The sequence below is a fragment of the Pseudophryne corroboree genome, chromosome 3 (genome assembly GCF_028390025.1).
Source record: "Pseudophryne corroboree isolate aPseCor3 chromosome 3, aPseCor3.hap2, whole genome shotgun sequence".
Lineage (NCBI taxonomy): Eukaryota > Metazoa > Chordata > Amphibia > Anura > Myobatrachidae > Pseudophryne > Pseudophryne corroboree.
The window spans coordinates 508,945,971-508,970,619 of record NC_086446.1 but is presented as its reverse complement, the minus strand read 5'-3'; the positions used below and the strand labels follow the sequence as shown (position 1 = coordinate 508,970,619).

The following is a 24,649-nucleotide window of genomic DNA, read 5'->3' as shown; positions in this document are numbered from 1 at the left end:
AATTCTAGGTCATGGAGTTTAAGGGAAAGTGCGTTAATCTGGGTGAGGGATTGTTTTTTATTCTTGGAAGCCATGCTGATCAGATGCCCCCGCAAAACCGCCTTATGGGCCAACCAAAGAGTAGATCTAGAAACATCTGGGGAGTCGTTGAGGGCAAAATAATCGGAGAGGTGGTCGCGAAGATGGGACAGGGCCTCAGGGTTGTGGAGTAGAGAATCGTTAAGGCGCCAAGTCATTGGACGAGGGCGAGAGAGTAAGCCTGAAATATCACAGGAGATAGGAGCATGATCAGACCAGATAAGTGGGTGGATATGGGCAGATTGAAGATTCAGAGCAAATTCATGACTGAGCAGGATCATATCGATGCGGGAGTATGAATTGTGGGGTGAAGAATAAAACGTATAGTCCCGAGCCGACGGATCCCTCATCCTCCAGGAATCGTAGAGGAGTTGGGACTTCATGAGACGGAGGAGAGACCTAGAGTTGAGGGAGTCCGAGGAGGGGGTTGAGGGTACAGAGGCCGAGCGGTCCAGTGTAGAATTTAGAACAGAGTTAAAATCCCCCGCGAGAATGAGTTCTCCTTGTCGAAATCGGGATATGAGAGTGTCTAGTTTGCAGAAAAATTGGTCTTGACATTGATTTGGGGCATATATGTTAACCAACGTACATAGCTTATTATTTAGTTTCCCCACCATTATAAGAAAGCGGCCCTCTTTATCAGTATGAGACTCAATAAGTTCAAAAGTGAGGTGACGAGCAATCATAATTGCGACCCCTCGTTTTTTGGCACCATGGTCGCACGCATGGAAGGAGTCAGGGTATAACTTACATCGTAGTTCAGGATGGGAGTTATGCAAGAAATGAGTCTCCTGGAGGAAAACCAGGTCCCCTTTGTGGAGCTTAAGAGAGGCAAAAATTTCCCTCTTTTTTGGGGGCTATTGAGCCCTTTTACATTAAAAGAAAGAACCCGCAGACCCATGGGCATTCAACCAAGGGACAGGCAGAGTAGAAAAAGTGGTGGACCGTAGAGATGGCGTGGAGGAATGGAAAGATGCATGGAGGAAACAGAAAACAAGAGATATCGTGGCGGGAAGGAGGGAGAAGGTGGAGAAAGAAGGAGATCGGAAGGGAGGGAGGGACAGGTGGTCATCCGGCACTCGAGGCCAGGACCATTGGCGCCGACAAAAGGAAGGGATACTAGATGTCTGGGGAACATCTAGGTCAGCTAAAGGGCAGAAAGCCCCGAGGGGGCGCGGCAAGGCATCTGAGTGGTGCATCACAATGGGAATAATGGGAGGGAACATACAAGCAAACAATCCCCTCTTGGGGAACCTGAGGGATAAACAAGAAGTAGAGGCAAGACTGAAGAGCAAGTGGAGCAAGAACAGGGGGAAAGCTGGGAGGGAGTGAAAAAGCAGGGTAACACATTACAATAAATGCTGTCAACATAGTTATTTGAGCAAATTTAAAGTTTATCAAGGTTAAAACATAAGAGTTCTAAACACAACTTCAAACGGCTCCCTGAAGAGGGAGCAAGGCCATTATAGACCGTCATAACTGGTGATATCAGGTAACATAAGATGAGGTCTGGTGACAAGTCAGGTCACCGGAGGCGGAGTTGAAAAGGTCGCTGTTGTCGGGACTGTAGACGATTCCGAACGGGGAGGTGAAGGTAGCATCCTCTGCTTTGGAGTGGTTGGGGGTACGGTGGAAGAGTCTCCATCAGTGGGGATGCCTACTTTGGACAGTAGGGATTGAGTCTCAGACAGGTTTCTGTCCGTCAGCAATTTCCCTTGATGCCAGACCAGGATACGGAATGGGAAGCCCCAACGGTATTTGATGTTGTGCTGAGAAAGTCTCGAAGTGACAGGTTTAAAGTCCCTGCGTTTAGCTAAGGTGATCGGGGAGAGGTCTTGAAAGATCTGCAGGGGGGCATTCTCGAAGGTAACAGAACGCAGTCGGCGAACCTCCTTCATAATGGCCTCTTTCGCAGTAAAGTAATGCATTCTGAGGATAACGTCCCTGGGTCGGGAGGAATCCTGTGAGCGAGGACGAAGAGCATGGTGAGCTCGGTCTAGAAGAAGGTGATCTTCGGGGGTGTCAGGGGAGAGCTGGGTAAAGAGGCGTTTAAGGTATAGGTCGGGATGGGAGGACTCTACATCCTCTGGGACACCCCGGATCCTCAAGTTGTTTCTTCTTGCCCTATTGTCCTGGTCCTCATGACCCTCCTGCAGTTGAGAAATATCTTGGCGCATCTGCTGGAAGTCTGTCTCGACGGATTGTTGGAATGTCACCACCTCCTCAACTCGCCTCTCAAGTTGGTCAGTTCTGGAACCGATCTCTGCAATGTCGGACTTCAGCGCGTGGAGGGCTTGGACAAACGTTTTAACATCTCTTACTTCCTTGAGAAGGGAGAGGAAGTCCCGCCGTGTAATGGGCGCAAGATCGTCAGCTTCAGATTCGGAGTCGGAGAGTCCATGGGAATGGTCGGGATTGTGAGGTCTAGATTTGACATGGGCACCTTTTTTAGTGAGGAAGGGCGTGAGGTCAGCTCCCTGAGACTTTTTACCTCCTTTAGGCATCTTGCGAGGGCGTAGGAGACGAGGACAAGTGAGAAAGAAGTAGGTAGCTGGGTTGCTCCAGTAGCTCGGCTCAGGGCCAAGAGGGGAGAGAGACAGGACGTTTAGGGGTGAGACATTGGGGGGTCAATAAAGAGCACCAGGCGAGTCACGTAGCAGCTTAGGGGAGAAAACTGTGGTTCTGTAGGGGCCCTGCGTGGCTCAGAGATACAGGCAGGGTCAAGCAGATAGGTGGAAGTAAAAACAAAAAAATCCTGGTGTCAATGGAGCCTTTCACCACAGGGGGGAGCCAAACAGTCAGAGATGGATCCTGCAGTGTAACAGAGGCCAACTTCCCCTTCAGGGAGGAGAAGAATAAAATAAAAATAAAAGAAAGTATATATATATTTATATATGTGGGCCACCTGTGCGGATACTCACCCCCCTCCAAGGGGCAATGCAGGGGTCACAGAAGGCAGGGGGAGTCTGGTCACGGTCCAGCCAGTGACCAGGGCTCCTATAGCTCTGCTCAAGTAGGGGGGAGATCCGGCAGGGGAGCCGCCACACAGGGCACCCGGACGACCACACTCCTCGGGCAGGCAAGCCCCCGGGGGAAGTTGCAGTGGGGGCGGAGAGGCCGGCAGCGCCAGGAGCGTGTGGAGGACGAAGCCGCACGGGCGTCCGGAGGTCCGCGGCGGGCGGCGGGGAGACGAGCGCAGCACCGGAGTCTGAGTGCTCGGAGGTCCTCCCTTGTCTTCTTCCCCAGGTCCCGGCCAGTAGTGGAGGTAAGCAGGCGGCAGTGGGGAGCGGCGGGTCCGGCGCTGACAGGGAGCGCAGCAGGGGACACAGCAGCAGCAGGATGTCGCGGGCGGCTCCGTCTCGCCGCCCGTCAGGTCCCCCAGATCGAGGTCCCGGCTCAGTGGACGTGGGTAGGCCGCAACCCGCGGAGTCGGCCTAAGCCGTCTCCCGATTCTGCGGCGCTTACCCACGGGGGTGAGGGTAGCTGATTTAGGAGTGGGGTGCTGATGGGGTGGGCGGAGGGCCGCGTTTAAGGTGACCCGGAGGGTTTTTGTGGATATAGCAGGCCAGAGCTCGTGTTGTAAGCAGCCACCTCAGTTGGTAGCCAAGCCACGCCCCCATAAAATAAATTTTTAAAGCCAGATCCAACATAAAATACATTGAAGAAGTCACTTCAGCATAAAATAAAGACGAAAGACGATTCACATAGTACACTTCAGCCAGCACCCTGCTGTGTCACTCCAGTTAGCTCCCCACTTGTCACTCCTGCTTGCACCCTCCTATGTCACTTCATCCAGCTCTCCCATGTGTCACTCTAGCTAGAACCCTCATGTGTCACTTCAGAGCCCCCAACTCATGCCATTGTAGCAGCTCCTTATTACCCCTTTCACACCGCGCTAATATCCCGGTATCAACCCGGCATATTGCCGGGTCGACACGGGTTGGTGTGCGGTGTGAATGGGCCATGGTCAAATTCCTGGGTCACCTGACACGGTAATTCAACCCGGGTTATAAGCAGTGTTTTCCTTCGTTGAATACCAGGTCAGTGGCAGCGTAAACGGGTTCCCGGGTCGAAGCGACCTGGGACCCGTTTACCACTTAGGGAGAGGCGGCGCGGAGATGAGCTCATCTCCCAGCGCCACCTCCACCCCTGCATTCCCCCCCCCCCCCTGCAGCTATGGCAACTGACCCAGCAAATTGCCGGGTTGGGAAGCAACTTGTTAGGGTCCAATGCCGGATCCCACCCAGGAAGGACCGTTTCTAATTCCCGGGTGGGATCCTGCATTGGCGATGTGAAAGGGGCTTAAGGATCCTCTGTTTGACAGTGGGTGTTTTATCTCTAGTATCTGGCTCCCTCAGTCCACAGCCCTCGTAGTGCTTCCGCGTGTCTTTCTGGAGTGCAGTGGTTACCGGAACTGTTGTGGTAATGTGACTTCAAGTGTCGGGAGCCACATTTAAAGAAAGAATGAGCCACATGTGGCTCAAGAGCCACAGGTTGGCCACCGCTGATCTAGCACCTCTAGAAGATAATAGCTAGAATACGATTGGTTTCTATGGGCAACATCTCCACTTCTATAAAGTCGCACCTTTGTGAATTTGCCCCTAGAAAATGACTTAGTTACATATGAAAGTGTTGTAAATAGTTTGGAAGGTGCCACTGGCTTCTAGAGAATCTTGTGTAACTTTGGTTTCCCTTCAGGACATGTGTCATCTGGACTGATCAGCCACCCGGACAGGGAACATCTCATTTACCCTTTGGGATGCACAGTGATCATTGAGAGCCTTAATAAGCATAAGCAACAATTCCTGCATGGCCACACTAACAACGTGTCCTGTGTGGCTGTCTCCAGGACTGGGAAATACATAGCATCGGGGCAAGTCACATATATGGGATTCAAGGTCAGTGAACTATGATGCCTGTTACATTTCTTTTCTTCTCGCAAATGATTATGATTATGGACATTGTTAGGTGTACAAATAAAGATACCCTATTTATACAACTATGTGAGCAGCTGCTCTGTGGTCTAGGTCTGTCTGGCCAACAAAAAAATAATAATATAACTACCTGGGCTCGACTTAATCATAGTAGACATTATGGTGGCTGAATATATTGAAAATATTTTTTTACAATTTTTTCTACAGTATATCATATTCTTGGAACTACATCTAGAGACGTGTAAACAAAGCGTGCTACAGAAAATGGGCAGAAGACTTAATAAAACAGTTTTTAACTCAATTTGGATATTTAGCAAAGGCCAATTAGGAAATGTCTCCACTTAGCACTACCCACAACACTTTCATTATAAGATATTTCACAAGTAAATAATGACATATCCTTATGCTTTACATTTGTAGGCAGACATTTTTTTGTGGGACTATGCTAAGAAAGAGGCATGTGGTAAGCTGAGCCTACACAAAGTCAAGGTGGAAGCAATAGCCTTCTCCCCTAATGATCGATACCTGGTGTCTGTTGGAGGACAGGATGATGGCAGGTACGTAATCCACGTATGTGGTACAAACGAGCTTTGCACTCACTTGGCATCTTCTACCTACACTCCTGATACTTCTTTTGGTGTGCTATTTATCATTAAATAATTGTGGGATATTCCCTGAAAACAGACTTTTTCTGGGGGCTACCTACAAATATTTAGTATCCCCATATGTACTATGGAGGGTTCTCAGCAGATATCTTCAATATCTGTTGCAGTCCTTCCATTTCCAACAGCATCTGCAGCCCCCATAGCATAAATAAATGGCTGCCATCACTTTAAGTCCACTCATTTGTAATGCATGTCCTACATCTTTTCAACATTTCATGTGTATATGAAGTGAGGAGATAAGGTTTAGATGAATAACATGTCATACTTACAGAAAGCAGCAGGCTTGTGCTCTCCACCACTAGTTGAGATGTGTTTATTTCACAGTATTGTCCTTTGGAATGTGGCAACAAGAGAAGCCATTTGTGGCAGCCCGGCCTCACCTCTCACCGTAGGACATGTCCTGGCTGTGTCCTTTGTCAACAACAGTGATGACATCTTTCTGACCGGAGGAAAGTAAGTAGGCCCTATACTTAGACTGCAAAGGATGACCTGATGGGCTATACTTAAAGCAACAGTTAAGCTAACACTGTACATGTAAGACCAATGTAAAAAGACACCAGTTATAACCATTGAAAATGTAAATGTAATCGTTCTTAAATCATGACATGGGCTAAAACTTGTGAAATTATAATACAATCAGAATTTAGGAAAGGTTGTTGATGATGAATGCCTGTCTTTATTTGACATCCCTAACCATGCGGCTATGTGAGTAATATTGGTGGTCATTCCGAGTTGTTCGCTCGCTGCTAATTTTAGCAGAATTGCTAATAGGCTAAAATCCGGCAGTTCTGCGCATGCATATGCACAGCAGGGCGCACGCGCTAAACAATTTTACACAAAACTATGCTATTTTACTCACGGGCGAACAAAGCTTTTCAATCGCTCTGCTGCTCGTAGTGTGATTGACAGGAAGTGGGTGTTTCTGGGCGGAAACTAGACGTTTTCAGGGAGTGTGCTAAAAAACGCAGGCGTGCCAGGTAAAAACGCAGGAGTGGCTGGAGAAACGGAGGAGTGGCTGGCCGGACGCAGGGCGTGTTTGTGACGTCAAACCAGGAACTAAACGGACTGAGCTGATCACAATCTAGGAGTAGGTCTGTAGCTACTCAGAAACTGCAAGGAAATACTTAAAAGCAGAATTGCTAATCTTTCGTTAGCAATTCTGCTATGCTAAGATACACTCCCAGAGGGCGGCAGCCTAGCGTGTGCAAAGCTGCTAAAAGTAGCTAGCGAGCGAACAACTCGGAATGAGGGCCATTGTTACATGCCTCAGTGCAATCTATTGTCTGTTGTCATTAGACCCTTACAGCTCAGAAATGCGCCCTTCATTAACCTTTGATAGTTTGCAGGATACTCCCCAACATTCGGAGGTCTACAAAGCATGATAACAGCGTGGCCATACACCTGCCAGCAGTTTTTAGCATAAAAACACAATTGTTTGTGCAAGAATACCTCCCAACCACTGCAATGCTGGATAACACTTCACTCCATCCACTCGGTGGTATGACAGGACAGTTCTAAATCAGGACTGTCTCATCCAGGCGGTTAGGAGGCATGTTACTGTCAGAATGTATGGTGTGAATGTAAATTGTAAACTAGGCTACTTTCCATCTAAACATTATCTTAAAAATGTTTTTTATGGGAAGCAATATACATTTCACATTTTCTGAACCTTTATTCAGATCTGGTTGGTTGGTACTTTATCTCTCTCCACATTACTACTCTCCAAGGCTTAGTACATAAACCCCAAAGTTACTTGCTTTTTTTGCTTGCTCCCACTTCAGCATCAGCTCCATGCTGTGTACATTAATGTACTCAGGGTCATGGTTATTGTTGTGTGTTCCATATTAAGGCACAGATTTATCAAGCCTTGGAGAATGATAAATTGCACGGTGATAAAGTACCAGCCAATCAGCTTCAAACTACCATGTTACAGGCTGAGTTTGAAAAATGACAGTTAGGAGCTGATTTGTTGATACTTTATCACCGTGCTGTTTATCACTCTCCAAGGCTTGATAAATCTGGACCTTAAACTCAAAAGTGGTTTGAAGAAGTTACTGTATTGTAGATTTATGAGTATTTGCTGCTAAAAGTGCTGTGGGGTTCAGTGCTTGACAGTTGCTTTAGAGCAGGGGTAGGGAACCTTTTTTCTACCAAGGGCCATTTGGATATTTATAAAATCCTTCAGGGGCCATACAAAAATGATCATCTTAAAAATTAGCCTGCCCCCAGTAGTTATGCCTCAGTATATATGCCCCCAGTAGTGCACTGCCAGATACACATATGTCGCCACAGTGCCAGATACACATATGCCGCCACAGTGCCAGATGCACATATGCCGCCACACTGCCAGATGCACATATGCCGCCATAGTGCCAGATATGCCCGCACAGTGTCAGATATGCCCCCATAGTGCCAGGTACACACATGTCCCCACAGTGCCAGATACAGATATGCCCCCACAGTGCCAGATACAGGTATGACACCACAGTGCCTGATAGAGATATGCCACCACAGTGCCAGATACAGATATGCCACCACAGTGCCAGATACAAAAATGCCCCCACAGTGTCAGATTTGCCCCACAGTGTCAGATATGCCCCCATAGTGCCAGGTACACACATGTCTCCACAGTGCCAGATACAGATATGCCCCCACAGTGCCAAATACAGATATGCCACCACAGTGCCAGATACAGATATGACCCCACAGTGCCAGATATGCCCCCTCAGTGTCAGATATGCCCCCACAGTGTCAGATATTCCCATTGCCCCCATAATGCCAGGTACACACATGTCCCCACAGTGCCAGGTACAGATATGCCCCCACAGTGCCAGGTACAGATATGCCCCCACAGTGCCAGATACAGATATGCCATCACAGTGCCAGTTTTACCCCCACAGTGCCAGATATGCCCCCACAGTGCCAGATATGCCCCCACAGTGCCAGATACAGATATGCCTCCACAGTGCCAGATACAGATATGCCTCCACAGTTCCAGATATGCCCCTACAGTGTCAGATATGCCCCCACAGTGTCAGATATGCCCATTGCCCTCATAATGCCAGGTACACACATGTCCCAACAGTGTCAAGTACAGATATGCCCCCACAGTGCCAGATACAGATATGCCACCACAGTGCCAGATACAGATATGCCCCCATAGTGCCAGATACAGATATGCCACCACAGTGTCAGATACAGATATGCCCCCCACAGTGTCAGATATGCCCATTGCCCCCATAATGCCAGGTACACACATGTCCCCACAGTGTCAAGTACAGATATGCCCCCACAGTGCCAGGTACAGATATGCCCCCACAGTGCCAGATACAAATATGCCCCCACAGTGCCAGATACAGATATGCCATCACAGTGCCAGTTTTGCCCCCACAGTGTCAGATATACATAGTAACATAGTATCTAAGGTTGAAAAAAGACAATTGTCCATCGGGTTCAACCTATTTGTGGTCTCCTATGCACGATTATTTTGTATAAAATTTTGACTGAAGTTGCTGACTGCCGTTCCGATTAACCCCTCTTTTTTATAATAACTATAGTGCGTGACTATGCCCCGTAACCCTGGATATCCTTATCCATTAGGAATTTATCTAACCCATTCTTAAAGGTGTTGACTGAGTTGGCCATTACAACTCCCTCAGGCAGGGAATTCCAAACACATATCGTCCTTACCGTAAAAAAGCCTTTACGCCGTATTGTGCGGAATCTCCTCTCCTCTAACCTGAGCGAGTGTCTACGAGTTCTCTGTGTTGATCTAACCAAAAACAGGTCCTGCACAAGCTCTGTGTATTGTCCCCTTATATATTTGTAGATGTTGATCAAGTCCCCTCTTAATCTCCTCTTTTCCAGTGTAAACATGCCTAGTCTTGCAAGCCTTTCCTCGTATTCCAGCGTCTCCATACCCTTAGTTTGGTCGCCCGCCTTTGAACCTTTTCCAGCTCCAGGATATCCCCCACAGTGCCAGATATGCCCCCACAGTGCCAGATACAGATATGCCCCCACAGTGCCAGATGCAGATTTGCCACCACAGTTCCAGATATGCCCCTACAGTGTCAGATATGCCACCACAGTGTCAGATATGCCTATTGTTCCCATAATGCCAGGTACACACATATCCCCACAGTGCCAGGTACAGATATGCCCCCACAGTGCCAGATACAGATATGCCACCACAGTGTCAGATACAGATATGCCCCCCACAGTGTCAGATATACCCCCATAGTGCCAGGTACACTCATGGTCCCCACAGTGACAGGTACACACATGTCTCCACAGTGCCAGATACAGATATGTCCCCACAGTGCCAGATACAGATATGTCCCCACAGTGCCAGGTCCAGATATGCACCCACAGTGCCAGATACAGATATGCCATCACAGTGCCAGATATGCCCCCACAGTGTCAGATATGCCTCCTGACAGTGCCAGGTACACACATGTACCCACAGTGCCAGATACAGATATGCCCCCACAGTGCTAGATACAGATATGCCTTCACAGTGCCAGATACAGATATGCCCCCACGGTGCTAGATACAGATATGCCCCCATAGTGCCAGGTACACACATGCCCCCGCCCTCCCTGTGCTGCTCACTGCTGCTACTCCAGTGCTCCTGGCCTTCTGCTGCTGTGTGTGACAGGGGAGGAGAACGCAGCGTGCACCTCTCCTGCCCCTTTGTGCTCAGTCCGGCGGCATGTGTCATCTGCAGGGAGGAGAGCGCAGCTATGTCCAGCGGCGGCATTTAGGTCCTCAAACCAGCCGCCGGTTAGTGAGCCGCAGGTTCCCCGCCCCTGCTTTAGAGTAACAAACATAAACCGAATAGAGAAAGACGACTTTGTCAAAAGCATTATTTTATCTGTCCCACTCAGAAAATGTTACATCCATGCATTCCCAACACGTTGCAGAACAACTACTTCAAAGCTAGTGTAGTCTAGGCTATTAGATAGAAATGGAGTGTAAAACCTCTCTGTTACAGTGGGACCCTGCGTGTGTGGGAAGTGGATCTGCCGAACAGGAAAATACACCCCACCGAGTGTCAGACAGGGCAGCTGAAGAGAGTGGTTACCTGCCTGGCTGTAAGTAACATGTTGTGTAAGTCATGTCACGTTCCATATGGTAGGTCTGTCTACAGAAATAATGCTAAGAAGAGAGACAGTGTATGTCAGTGGCATTTGTGAAACTACTGTGACCTCTAAAGCACTCTGCATGCTACTCACAATATACAATAGAACACACACACGTTTTATATTCATATTTACCTACTTTTTGGACATACCCTCTAGGAGAAACATTATGATGCCACTGTTTGCATCATCACAGCCCCTTTTCCCACTCATCATCGTGATTTGTGTTATCATGCAGTGTGTGTGTGTGTGTGTGTGTGTGTGTGTGTGTGTGTCATGATATGCAGGGTCCAACCTGGACCTCCGTACATTTTGCAAACCTCCTGTATATTCACTGAGAGTAGGTGTGTATGTTTAGAGTGTAGAAAGAGAAGAGAAAAGTACTCTCATAGTTGGGACACTCACACTACCCAAAGACTTAGCTTTTAATAGTTGTTAAAACACATCCATAGTAGAATACTGTAGCAAGAAGTCAAGATTAAAAAAATCAGAATCTAACATTGGTAATCACTAATCCACAGTGAAAATACATCCAAACAAGTGTTCAATGTATGTTGGAGACAAATCTCAAAATAAAGTTGATGCAGAGCGCAATTCAAACAAAAGTGCTAAGTAAATTACATATCTCATGTACAGTAGGGGGGAATTCAATTGTTTGTGCGCGGCCAGGGGTGCCCAATCTCTCATCTAAAGTGACGGAAGATTGTGGGGCGCTATGCTTTTTTATTTCTTCATCTCAGCGCTCCTATGGCAGGTGTGTAACTGAGCTATTGATAACAGAACAAGTGTTCCAGCAGTACAAGCCAAATAGGCCTCTACACCTAAGAAATCTGGCAGATCATAAAGCAAAAAATAAATAAAAATAATCTCTATTACTATCAAAGACTCATTTTAGCTGGAAGTGGATTTTTTTGCCCATTTGTAAATGAGCCCCAGATGGTATGCATTCAAGATCCCGCCGGACGGAATCCCGGCGGTCAGAATACCGACACCGGGATCCCGACCAGCACAATCCCGACATATTCTCCCTCTGTGGGTGTCCACGACACCCATAGAGGGAGAATAAATTAGTGTGCCGAGCGTAGCAAGGCACCGTGCCCGCAGCGTGGCGAGCGCAGCGAGCCCGCAAGGGGCTGCGTTGCGCTCGCTCCCCTGTCGGGATTGTGCCGGTTAGGATCCCGGTGACGGTAGGAATTATTTTGCCTAATCCATTTTCTGTTATATAACCCACTTTCTACTATCTGCTAACCACTTTACTGCACCAGGTGGCAGAAGATGACAGCTGCTTTTACTGCGGTACCTCCACTGGAGACATCCTGAAAATAAACACAAAGAATAAATTACTGAACAGCTGTGGGCCGCAGAAGGACAGATTCAACCTGGTGAGATAAAAGACTACTTTTATACACATTAGCACACATACTGTCAGGAAAGTCACAGATACATTGATTGCTCTAGAATTGGTTGTAGTCTTATGAAGATCGAGTCCCTCTTAGGTATTACAGAATCTTTTGCTGCCAAATTGTCACTAACTGGCATTTATTCTCCTGATTTGCTGCATTTGACTTTTTTCAAACTTTTCTTTATATACAAATCAAAAACACAAACATTACAGATATGTACATACCAACATGCATAGAGTAAACAAGAATACAGCATTCATTAACATATACAGATGTGACCTCTTGTATCCTTGCTATAGTCACACTAAACAGCCCTTGAAGTCGCGCAATGCCGCTGTGGGACTTGGTAGCGCCGAGTGTCTTTTTTAGCATTTTATTTTCTACGAAAATGTGTCAGGTGCAAAGTGATGTAATAGGACACACAAGCATATAATTGTAATCAGCAGAAACTGCTTGTGCGTCCTATTACATTCCTTTGCGTCTAGGACGCATTAAAAAAACGCAAAAAAAGATGCTCAGCGCTATTGAGTCACACGGCAATCACACATTATGTGTAACGTGACTTGTAGCGCATGGAGCAAAGATGGAAGAGGACACATCTGTACCACATATAATTTGTGAACGGTATCAGAGAAATCCCCCCCCAGCAAAATAAGATGATGAGCTATATGGCTCAGTAATTATTACTGCAAAAGGCATGAACTTGCTGTTGATGACTGGTAAGTGAGTCAAGTAATACCCCTTTCACATTAAATTTATAATGTGGGTTATTGCCGGGGCAATCTGGGTCCAGGTTTGATATGTAAAGGTCTACCCGGGTTGTGTTACCCAGGAATCTGACCCTCTTTGTTACCATGGTCATACATGGCACCGACCAGGGTTGCCTGCGGTGTGAATGGTGTGACCTAGGTCATCCATCCCGGGTCACGCTAATGCAGAGAGCCGGATCATCGGCGCTTGGAGATGATGTCATCTCCAAGCGCAAGCAAAGTCAAGACCTGACAATAACCTGGGACCAGTCTACGGTGTGAACAGAGTTTCAAGCTGTTGTGACACGGCTTGAAACTGTTCAATAACCCAGTTGGACACATGTTTAAGGGGTATTAGAGAATACAGAAACAGTGACAGTGAAAAAGACTATATTAATGCAGCATCAATGGATCAACCTTGATCAAGCAGCAAACAATTAGACAAGTCATTCCATTTCCAAAAGGAAATTATAGGTCTATACCGGGTACTCATACAGTATGTAAACAACTACGGATATGCAATATTAGGGAACTTTCTCATGTCACCTTTTGGTGTATTGTTCCTTGAGGAGTAATACTATCTACTCCATTCTAAACAAAAAGTATAATTTAGTATCAGAGAGGGCCATGGAAGGAGGATAATCCCTAATCCATTTCTAGAGGATATTTTCTGGCTACTGCTAAAACAATGGTTATCAATTTCCTACATCCTCATGTTGGTTTCAACAAAGGATCAATTACGCTCACCCATCACCCTCTCTGAGGTAAGTGGGTCATGAGTCACTGATTTAGTATGAGCAAACAGTTGTAATTCTCTCTAGAAAAGTGCTCACTGGAAGTGTGAAGCACAAGTGGGTACCGTTACAGTGTAAAATAATCTGTAAAGACTCAAGAGTGATGTTAGAGAACGTGTCAAACCATGTGTAGAGTCCCACCTATGCCCGTGTATTATCAAAAACAATACTGAGAAGCCTATATTGTGTTAAAATGGCTTTTTTGTCCCGTACGATAAGGGCTAGATTAGAATATGCTCCAGATCATTAGTATAATCCAAAATAACTAGTTGCCTAGTCTGTACTCAGTTTTTATGGTGTATTCATTTGTATATAGGGTATGAGCAGCCTTACTGTCATTCACATCTGCTGCTTGTCCAGTGTTGAAGTAGGCAAGGACAGAATAAGCAAATCATCTGTTCATAGCAGCACATATTATAGCAAAGGACTGTGCTGACCTTGTGAGGGACGTCTGACCTGTCCACTTGTGTGACTGTGTTAGCGATGACAGGGCTGCATGTGATGGTGCAGTGTCATGATGTGAGGAGGGTAGGAAGAATGTAGACAAGGCAGAGTTAGATAGCGAAGGGAGCAGGGTCCATTACCAACACAAAGTAGTGATGTGAGGCCCCTGTCACACTGATGCTGATAGATTGCAGGGTCAGCCACATATCTAGATGAAATACAGTATAAGAATCCATCTTGACTTACGGGAGATCGAGAGGAAACTGATGCTCATATATGGATCGCTGAACTCTATGGAGAAACACATGGACTGTGCACACAGACTTTCTACAGAATGCATATAGCAAAATGATTGGCGCATTAAAAAACGTACGCGTTCGGCCACAATCTTGGAGCTCAGGCCGTCTTGCACTGCATTACATCCTGCCCATGATGTGTTTTCTCCCACCCATGTTGCGTTGTATGTCTAAAAGTATGTACACACTGCACATTAGGTCCGATATGGCCCAGTTGAATCGGATGAATATTAATCAGCACGTTATAGGCCCTACACACTGGCCGATTTTCTGAAAGATATGAACGATCTCGTTCATAAATGAACGAGAACTCGTTCATATCTTTCAGTGTGGAGACTCCAGCAATGAACGATGCGCGGCCCCGCGCTCGTTCATCGCTGGTCTCCCGTCGGCTGTGCATGCAGGCCAATATGGACGATCTCGTCCATATTTGCCTGCACTTCAATGCAGCCGCGTGACGGGGGGAGTGAAGAAACTTCACTCCCCCCGTCACTGCCCCCCCGCTGCCGGGTCGCTCGTCGGCCGTTTCGGCCGTCGGGCACCTCGGCGGCGCATCGACAAATGAGTAGGGCCCTTTAAGACATAATCCTTCAATTTGACCAGTTCTTACGAAAGAATTGGTCAAAATCTAAAGAAGGGCCTGACAATTGTATAGATGTGTACCCAGCTTAAGACAAAGAGTACCTTAAATTACTTGATTGTGTATAAAGCTAACGTAATATATGTTATCTGTTTGGTTTGGTTTTATATCTGGTCAGTTACCTTGCACCAGAACATGCGTGCTGAGATGATAACATAATTACCTATGTGCACAAGCCTAACAATAAGATACCTAGTGGTATTTCTCAAGTGTTCACCCATTTCCAGTTATGCTGACGACCGATCCTGTACATTTCTCCATTACCAGGGAGTGACCTCTCTGACCATGCTGAAGACCGGAGAATTTTTGATTGGTTCAGGGGATGGAAAATTGTCCCTTTGCAAAGGACCAAACTACAAAGCTGTAAAGTGAGTGCCCACCTTCTGGTACTTTGAGTAGCTTAAAAAGTTAATGTTGATTCACATGCCATGAGAATCAGTGCTTTAATAATGACTCCATTTGGGTGTAGTATGGTATGCCGGTGGTCAGGCTCCCGGCAACCAGCATACCGGCGCCGGAATCCCGACCGCCGGCATACCGACAGCTGGGCGAGTGCAAATGAGCCCCTTGCTGGCACGGTGGCGCGCAACCTGAAGACCACCCCTCCATTTATATGTATTTTTTAATAATGATTTTTGTTGGGTATTGGGGAAGCTGTTGTATTACTTTTTTAAAATAAGTATATTATGCAGGGAATGTTCCACTGTCAGATAACTAATGTACAGCATTAGCGTGTTCATGTCTCACTGCAGCTGTTACATCATAATACAGAGTTAATTACTTCCTTTGAATTGAACTAAAACATGGACCTGCTTTGCTCTCTCCTTTATATGTAATGATACTGTATCCAAATGGAAGCGGAGTGTTAATCCAAAATTAATATCCAACTGGAAGCTGAGTATTATATTCAGAGTTAATCTGTCTGCATGATATAACGTGTTGCCAAAGAACACAGAAGAAAGTGAAAGCCATCAATTGCTGCAAGACGAAACAGTCAAGCTAATAAATGAGTCACTTGTTGGTGGAAAACATGAAAGGCAATATGCAGCGGAGAAGAGTGAAATCGTTACAATGCAATAAATATTTGTAACATTGAAATATTATAATATTTGGTTGCACCTAATTTAAAAGTAGATATATTTTTTCACTAGTTCCAGTTTATAGCTGTGTGTCTTCTTTATCCTTTAGGAGCGTGAAGCTGCAAGGACCTGTCACCTCCATCACACTCAGAGGGCAGGGTCACCAATTTTTTGTGGGCACTGGACATGCACAGATCTATCGTTTTAATTTTCCAGAATTTAAAGATGAAATCATTGCCACTTGCCATAGCGAGGCCATAAACGACATTGTCTTCCCCTTGTATGTCACTGATTCTCTTTTATTTACGTGTTTATACTATATTTTGTAAATAAACAGTCCATAGGCCTAATTCAGAGTTGATCGTAGCAGCAAATTTGTTATCAGTTGGGTAAAACCATGTTCACTGCAGGGGGGAGCAGATATAACATGTGCAGAGAGAGTTAGATTTGGGTGAGGGGTGTTCACACTGAAATCTAAATTGCAGTGTAAAAATAAAGCAGGCAGTATTTACCCTGCACAGAAACAAAATAACCTACCCAAATCTAACTCTCCCTGCAAATGTTATATCTGCCACACCTGCAGTGCACATGGGGAGTCATTCCGAGTTGATCGCAGCCAGCAACTTTTTGCTGCTGCTGCGATCAACTAGTTCACGCCTATGGGGGAGTGCATTTTAGCCCTGCTAAGCTAAAACATTTTCAAGCAGAACATGACTAGCCCTGGACATACTTACCCTGTGTGACAATCTCTGCAATGCTGGAGCCGGCTTTGACGTCAGACATCCGCCCTCCGTTCTCCTGGACAAGCCTGCGTTTTCTTCTCCACTCCCCGAAAACGTCAGCCAGCGGTCCGAATCCGCCCAGGAACGCCTTCTTTCTGTCAGTCTTCTTGCGGTCGGCTCTGAGACCGCTTTCCTCGCAGGATGCGACGTAAGCCGGCGACCTCTGTCGCCGGGCAACGACGCGCGTGCGCAGTGTGCCCGCCACGCTTGCGCATTCCAGACCATTCGCACCGCAGCGACAAACATGCGAACGGGTCAGAATGACCCCCATGGTTTTGCCCAACTGCTAACAAATTTGCTGCTACGATCAGGTCTGAATTACCCCCAGAGTTTTGTACATTTTTTTAAATTAAGCTTAGTTGATAAGCAAAGTGCACTAGAAACTATCCATTCATCTCATCCATTACAAGCAGCGAAAATGAAATATTACTAAAGGCCAGATGTTCAAGCATTGAAAAGTGATAAAGTGATAAACTACCAACCAACCAGCACCTAATTGTCATTTTTCAAACACAACCTGTTCCATGGCAGTTAGGAGCTGATTGGCTGTCACTCTTTCACTCCACTTTTCAACGCTTAGTACATCTGGTCCTAAGAGTGATGACAAAGGAGACAAACGCAAAAAATGTAAAGCATTGTCAGTCATACTTCAGTGATCTCACTGGCCGAACCATACCTAATTGTGTGATTATAGAAATCTTTACAAAGTATTTGTGTTGCCTAAAAGACTGACAGCCTGTAACTATGTCTTAGGCTTTGGCACTAACCCATAGGATAGCATGGTAGACAAGAATTGCTTCCTTAAACAACATTATAAAGATGGCAATTTTTTAAAAATAACTTAAAGTTTTAAAATAAATAATAGTAAGCAGCAGAGCAGGGGCGTAACTCCCAGAGGAAATGGAGTCACCTGCCTCCGGGCTCCAAGTCCTGAAGGGGCATCTGCATGTACAGCAGCACCTGTGGTTCACAGCAGGATCCAAGTGTGACCACTGTTCTTCCAACAGAGCTCTGTGGTGCACCTGCTGCTGCAGAGCAAATCTGCTCTGTCCCAGGAGCCCTGCTAACACCTGCAACAGGGGATAGAATAGCCACTGCCTGGTACTGCTCAGCTTGCGCTGCAGCAAGTGGCGTTGCACCCGCCGATGCTGGGCTGTGAGATGGGACCTGCCAATGAACGCTGTTTTCCATTTTTTTTAAGAAGGGGCGCGCCAAACTCCAACTTGCCGCCAGGCGGCTGGGATGAATTTACGCCCCCGCAGCAGAGGACAATGAGAGATTAGATGGAATCAGCTAAGAGAACATATTACAATACAGTATGAACACAAAAGTATAGCCAGGGCCAGATTAACAATGGGGTGGATGGAGCTACAGCTCCAGGCCTTACATAAAAACAGGCCCATCATCATAAGTATTAAACTTGTATTTCTAGTTTTCTCATAAAATTATGCAATTTTTGTATTTTATGTATTTAGGGAGACAATGAGGATGATCGTGTAAGCAGGGCCGGATTAACAATGGGGCTAATGGAGCTGCAGCTCCAGGCCCACACTCCAAAATAGGCCCACTGCACTTGCAGATCTCTTTGCCTCAGTAGACAGGATAAAGAAATTCCTTCTACTGCAGCGCTCAGGCCCCCCTCCGGCTTCACACCCAAGACAACCTCTACTCTCCCCCCTCTCTGCCTCTGTGCAAATGCCGCTGCTGGCATAGATATTTTGGCAATGATGGCGGCGCAGTGGAAGGCTTTCCCAGCCCTCCCTGCACCGCATATGCACGCTGTGGCTTGGCGCCTCCTCTGCCCCGCATGATGTCACGGCATAGGCGGGTTCAGGCGAGGAGGGGGGGGGGTTATCCAAAGGCGCTTGCCCGCCCCCTCTCCCCTGTCGTTTAGGATTTTTTTTTACCTTCATTTATATAGCGTCATCACACCCGCCCATGGCGTCCAGCGCCCGCCCGTCCGCCGGCCACCAGGGGAGAGCTGACTAATTAGCCCAGCAGCTCCGCGGCTCTCGCATTTTGCTTGGCGGGCTAGCAGCTAGAGTTGACCCTGAAAGAGGTCAAATGGGATCTGTGCTGCTTACCAGATGATGAGCAGCAGAAGGGCAAGAAGCTGGGGGATGGCAGAGGGTCGGAAGGCACACCACGGGATGATATGAAAGGAGGTGGGGGCTTACCAGCAGCAGCTGAAGGACCTGGTGACAAAGCAGGAGGCTCTGCTCAGGTACTGGCTCACAGAGTTCCATCGGACAGCAGGAGCAGTGTGGGGATGGGAGCAGCACCTCCACCACAGGAGCATCCTTAATTGGCTTAATGGTAAGTGCCTGGCTCCCCATGCAGAGCTGACTTTGTCAATAGTGCTGCTCTAGTGATTTGTGTTCCATGTCCTTAGGATAGTATGCACTCCGATGGAAACAGGCAGCAGTGTGCTGTCCTGAGAGGATCCTGGCTGTCAAAATACAGACGCCGGAATCCCAACACGGATCAGAATGAGAGTGCCAGCATCCTAAATAGGATCACAATGCCGACGCCAGCATCCCAACAGCTGGGATCCCAATCGACGGACTGCCGGGCCGCCGGAGGGGTAAACTGCGTTGGAGGGGTATTTTAGGTTCAGGCTGCTGGGGGAGGGTTAGGGTTAGGCTGCGGGAAGGTGGGGGTTAGGTTTAGGCAGCAGAGAGAGTGGGTCAGGGTTAGGCACCCCTGGGAGGATTATTGCTAGGGGGAGGGTTAGGTTCAGGCTGCGGGAAGGGAAGGGAGGATTAGAGGGTTGTTAACGCCCCCCTCCGTCGGCTGTGCATGAAGCTCAATCTGATGATATCGTCAGATGCTGCATGTTCGCGGCACGATGTCACTGTGAGATACTGCTAACGATATCGCACAGTGACAATGCATACTGTCGGCAGACCGGGAGAGGAAACACCATGCGATGTCGCTCCTGGAGCGAATCGGCCAGTGTGTATGCACCTCAACAATTGGGGTGCCATGGTTGGTATTTTGACCGCTGGTATCCCATCCTCCGGCATTTCAGCCCCAATATGTCCTGACCTACCACTAAAATAACCAGTAAAATAATAAATATTTCTCTGACGTCCTAGTGGATGCTGGGAACTCCGTAAGGACCATGGGGAATAGACGGGCTCCGTTACACATTTCTGACATTAACCCAAGTACCACTAAAAAAGGGTTTTATGTTTGGGGAGAAATAGCAGGCAGTGTTTTGTTCCCCCATCAAATGAGTGAATGAAGTGTGAAAAAGCGTGGGTTCCCCCGATAAGAAACTGGTAATTTCTAAAAAGTTACTGATGGCGTACCCTTTCCCGCCAGAGGATAAGTTACGCTGGGAGATATCCCCTAGGGTGGATAAGGCGCTCACACGTTTGTCAAAAAAGGTGGCACTGCCGTCTTAGGATACGGCCACTTCGAAGGTACCTGCTGATAAAAAGCAGGAGGCTATCCTGAAGTCTGTATTTACACACTCAGGTACTAGACTGAGACCTGCAGATAGTGCTGCTGCAGCGTGGTCTGTGACCCTGTCAAACAGGGATACTATTTTGCGAACATAAGAGCATATTAAAGACGTCGTCTTATATATGAGGGATGCACAGAGGGATATTTTGCCGGCTGGCATCCAGAATTAATGCAATGTCCATTCTGTCAGGAGGGTATTAGAGACCCGACACTGGACAGGTGATGCTGACTTTAAAAGGCACAGAGCCTTATAAGGGTGAGGAATTGTTTGGGGATGGTCTCTGGGACCTCGTATCCACAGCAACAGCTGGGAAGAAAATGTTTTACCTCAGGTTTCCTCACAGCCTAAGAAAGCACTGTATTATCAGGTACAGTCCTTTCGGCTTCAGAAAAGCAAGCGGGTCAAAGGCGCTTCCTTTCTGCACAGAGACGAGGGAAGAGGGAAAAAGCTGCACCAGTCAGCCAGTTCCCAGAATCAAAATTCTTCCCCCGCTTCCTCTGAGTCCACCGCATGACGCGGGGGCTCCACAGGCGTAGCCAGGTACGGTGGGGGGCCGCCTCAAAAATTTCAGCGATCAGTGGGCTCGCTCACAGGTGGATCCCTGGATCCTTCACGTAGTATCTCAGGGGTACAAGCTGGAATTCGAGGCGTCTCCCCCCCGCCGTTTCCTCAAATCTGCCTTGCCGACAACTCCCTCAGGCAGGGAGGCTGTGCTAGAGGCAATTCACAAGCTGTATTCCCAGCAGGTGATAGTCAAGGTGCCCCTACTTCAACAAGGACGGGGTTACTATTCCACTGTTTGTGGTACCGAAACCGGACGGTTCGGTGAGACCCATTTTAAATTTGAAATCCTTGAACACATACATAAAAAAATTCAAGTTCAAGATGGAATCGCTCAGGGCGGTTATTGCAAGCCTGGAGGAGGGGGATTACATGGTATCCCTGGACATCAAGGATGCTTACCTACATGTCCCCATTTACCATCCTCACCAGGAGTACCTCAGATTTGTGGTACAGGATTGCCATTACCAATTCCAAACACTGCCGTTTGGGACTGTCCACGGCACCGAGGGTCTTTACCAAGGTGATGGTAGAAATGAGGATACTCCTTCGAAAAAAGGGAGTTTTAATTGTCCCGTACTTGGACGATCTCCTTATAAAGGCGAGGTCCAAGGAGCAGTTGTTGGTCGGAGTAGCACTATCTCGGGAAGTGCTACAACAGCACGGATGGATTCTATACATTCCAAAGTCACAGCTGGTTCCTACCACACGCCTACTGTTCCTGGGGATGGTTCTGGACACGGAACAGAAAAAAGTGTTTCTCCCGCAGGAGAAAGCCAAGGAGCTGTCATCTCTAGTCAGAGACCTCCTGAAACCAAAACAGGTATCGGTGCATCACTGCACACGAGTCCTGGGAAAAATGGTAGCTTCTTACGAAGCAAAATTCCATTCGGCAGGTTCCATGCAAGAACTTTTCAGTGGGACCTCTTGGACAAGTGGTCGGGATCGCATCTTCAGATGCATCGGCTGATAACCCTGTCTCCAAGGACCAGGGTATCTCTACTGTGGTGGCTGCAGAGTGCTCATCTTCAAGAGGGCCGCAGATTCGGCATACAGGACTGGGTCCTGGTAACCACGGATGCCAGCCTTCGAGGCTGGGGGGCAGTCACACAGGGAAGAAATTTCCAAGGACTTTGGTCAAGTCAGGAGTCATCCCTACACATAAATATTCTGGAACTGAGGGCCATTTACAATGCCCTAAGTCTGGCAAGGCCTCTGCTTCAAAACCAGCCGGTACTGATCCAATCAGACAACATCACGGCAGTCGCCCATGTAAACAGACAGGGCGGCACAAGAAGCAGGATGGCGATGGCAGAAGCCACAAGGATTCTCCGATGGGCGGAAAATCACGTCTTAGCACTGTCAGCAGTGTTCATTCCGGGAGTGGACAACTGGGAAGCAGACTTCCTCAGCAGACACGACCTACACCCGGGAGAGTGGGGACTTCATCCAGAAGTCTTCCAACTGTTGGTAAACCATTGGGAAAGGCCACAGGTGGACATGATGGCGTCCCGCCTAAACAAAAAACTAGATATTGCGCCAGGTCAAGGGACCCTCAGGCAATAGCTGTGGACGCTCTAGTGACACCGTGGGTGTACCAGTCGGTTTATGTATTCCCTCCTCTGCCTCTCATACCAAAGGTACTGAGAATAATAAGAAAACGAGGAGTAAGAACGATACTCGTGGTTCCGGATGGGCCAAGAAGAGCTTGGTACCCAGAACTTCAAGAAATGATATCAGAGGACCCATGGCCTCTACCGCTCAGACAGGATCTGCTACAGCAGGGGCCCTGTCTGTTCCAAGACTTACCGCGGCTGCGTTTGACGGCATGGCGGTTGAATTCCGGATCCTAAAGGAAAAGGGCATTCCGGAGGAAGTCATTCCTACGCTGATAAAAGCCAGGAAAGAAGTAACCGCAAACCATTATCACCGTATTTGGCGAAAATATGTTGCGTGGTGTGAGGCCAGGAAGGCCCCAACAGAGGAATTTCAGCTGGGTCGTTTTCTGCACTTCCTACAGTCAGGAGTGACTATGGGCCTAAACTTGGGTTCCATTAAGGTCCAGATTTCGGCTCTGTCGATTTTCTTCCAGAAAGAACTGGCTTCACTGCCTGGAGTTCAGACATTTGTAAAGGGAGTGCTACATATTCAGCCCCCTTTTGTGCCTCCTGTGGCACCTTGGGATCTCAACGTGGTGTTGAGTTTCCTAAAATCACATTGGTTTGAGCCACTTAAAACTGTGGATTTGAAATATCTCACGTGGAAAGTGGTCATGTTATTGGCCTTGGCTTCGGCCAGGCGTATGTCAGAATTGGCGGCTTTGTCATGTAAAAGCCCTTATCTGATTTTCCATATGGATAGGGCAGAATTGAGGACTCGTCCCCAGTTTCTCCCTAAGGTGGTATCAGCTTTTCACTTGAACCAACCTATTGTAGTGCCTGCGGCTACTAGGGACTTGGAAGATTCCAAGTTACTGGACGCAGTCAGGGCCTTAAAAATTTATATTTCCAGGATGGCTGGAGTCAGGAAAACTGACTCGCTTTTTATCCTGTAGGCACCCAACAAAATAGGTGCTCCTGCTTATAAGCAGACTATTGCTCGCTGAATTTGTAGCACAATTCAGCTGGAGCATTCTGCGGCTGGATTGCCGCATCCTAAATCAGTAAAAGCCCATTCCACGAGGAAAGTGGGCTCATCTTGGGCGGCTGCCCGAGGGGTCTCGGCTTTACAACTTTGCCGAGCTGCAACTTGGTCAGGGGCAAACACGTTTGCTAAATTCTACAAATTTGATACCCTGGCTGAGGAGGGCCTTGAGTTCTCTCATTCGGTGCTGCAGAGTCATCCGCACTCTCCCGCCCGTTTGGGAGCTTTGGTATAATCCCCATGGTCCTTACGGAGTTCCCAGCATCCACTAGGACGTCAGAGAAAATAAGATTTTACTCACCGGTAAATCTTTTTCTCGTAGTCCGTAGTGGATGCTGGGCGCCCATCCCAAGTGCGGATTGTCTGCAATACTTGTATGTAGTTATTGCCTAACTAAGGGTTATTGTTGAGCCATCTGTTGAGAGGCTCAGTTATATTTCATACTGTTAACTGGGTATAGTATCACAAGTTATACAGTGTGATTGGTGTGGCTGGTATGAGTCTTACCCGGGATTCAAAATCCTTCCTTATTGTGTCAGCTCTTCCGGGCACAGTATCCTAACTGAGGTCTGGAGGAGGGTCATAGTGGGAGGAGCCAGTGCACACCAGATAGTACCTAATCTTTCTTTTAGAGTGCCCAGTCTCCTGCAGAGCCCGTCTATTCCCCATGGTCCTTACGGAGTTCCCAGCATCCACTACGGACTACGAGAAATAGATTTACCGGTGAGTAAAATCTTTTTTTTTATTTCTAGAAAGTTACTTCACAAAGGGACTGGCACCATCAATATGTGCTCTACACCGGAAACTTTCTTGTTTTTCTGATTGCAATGAACACTTTGTGCATCTATTTGTTTATTATTTATTGTATTCGGTTAGCCACTGCCAAGCAGCACAGAGTACTGTACATGCTGCACTGTCCTTACAATAGTTACACAAATGATTAATCCTACTACTCTAAAGGGGGGTAC

At 47.5% G+C, this 24,649-nt stretch overlaps 1 protein-coding gene across 2 annotated transcripts in view; it reads left to right on the top strand.

The window, feature by feature from the left end:
- The window catches only part of CFAP52 (cilia and flagella associated protein 52), a 116,420-nt gene that overhangs the window by 79,642 nt on the left and 12,129 nt on the right, over window positions 1-24,649 (top strand). For both annotated transcript variants that reach the window (XM_063961041.1, XM_063961042.1), the window contains exons 2-8: window positions 4,777-4,976; window positions 5,433-5,569; window positions 6,002-6,130; window positions 10,671-10,770; window positions 12,084-12,200; window positions 15,412-15,512; window positions 16,333-16,503. In XM_063961041.1, coding sequence (XP_063817111.1) covers window positions 4,777-4,976; window positions 5,433-5,569; window positions 6,002-6,130; window positions 10,671-10,770; window positions 12,084-12,200; window positions 15,412-15,512; window positions 16,333-16,503 — 955 coding nt within the window. The remainder of the gene's footprint in view (window positions 1-4,776; window positions 4,977-5,432; window positions 5,570-6,001; window positions 6,131-10,670; window positions 10,771-12,083; window positions 12,201-15,411; window positions 15,513-16,332; window positions 16,504-24,649) is intronic.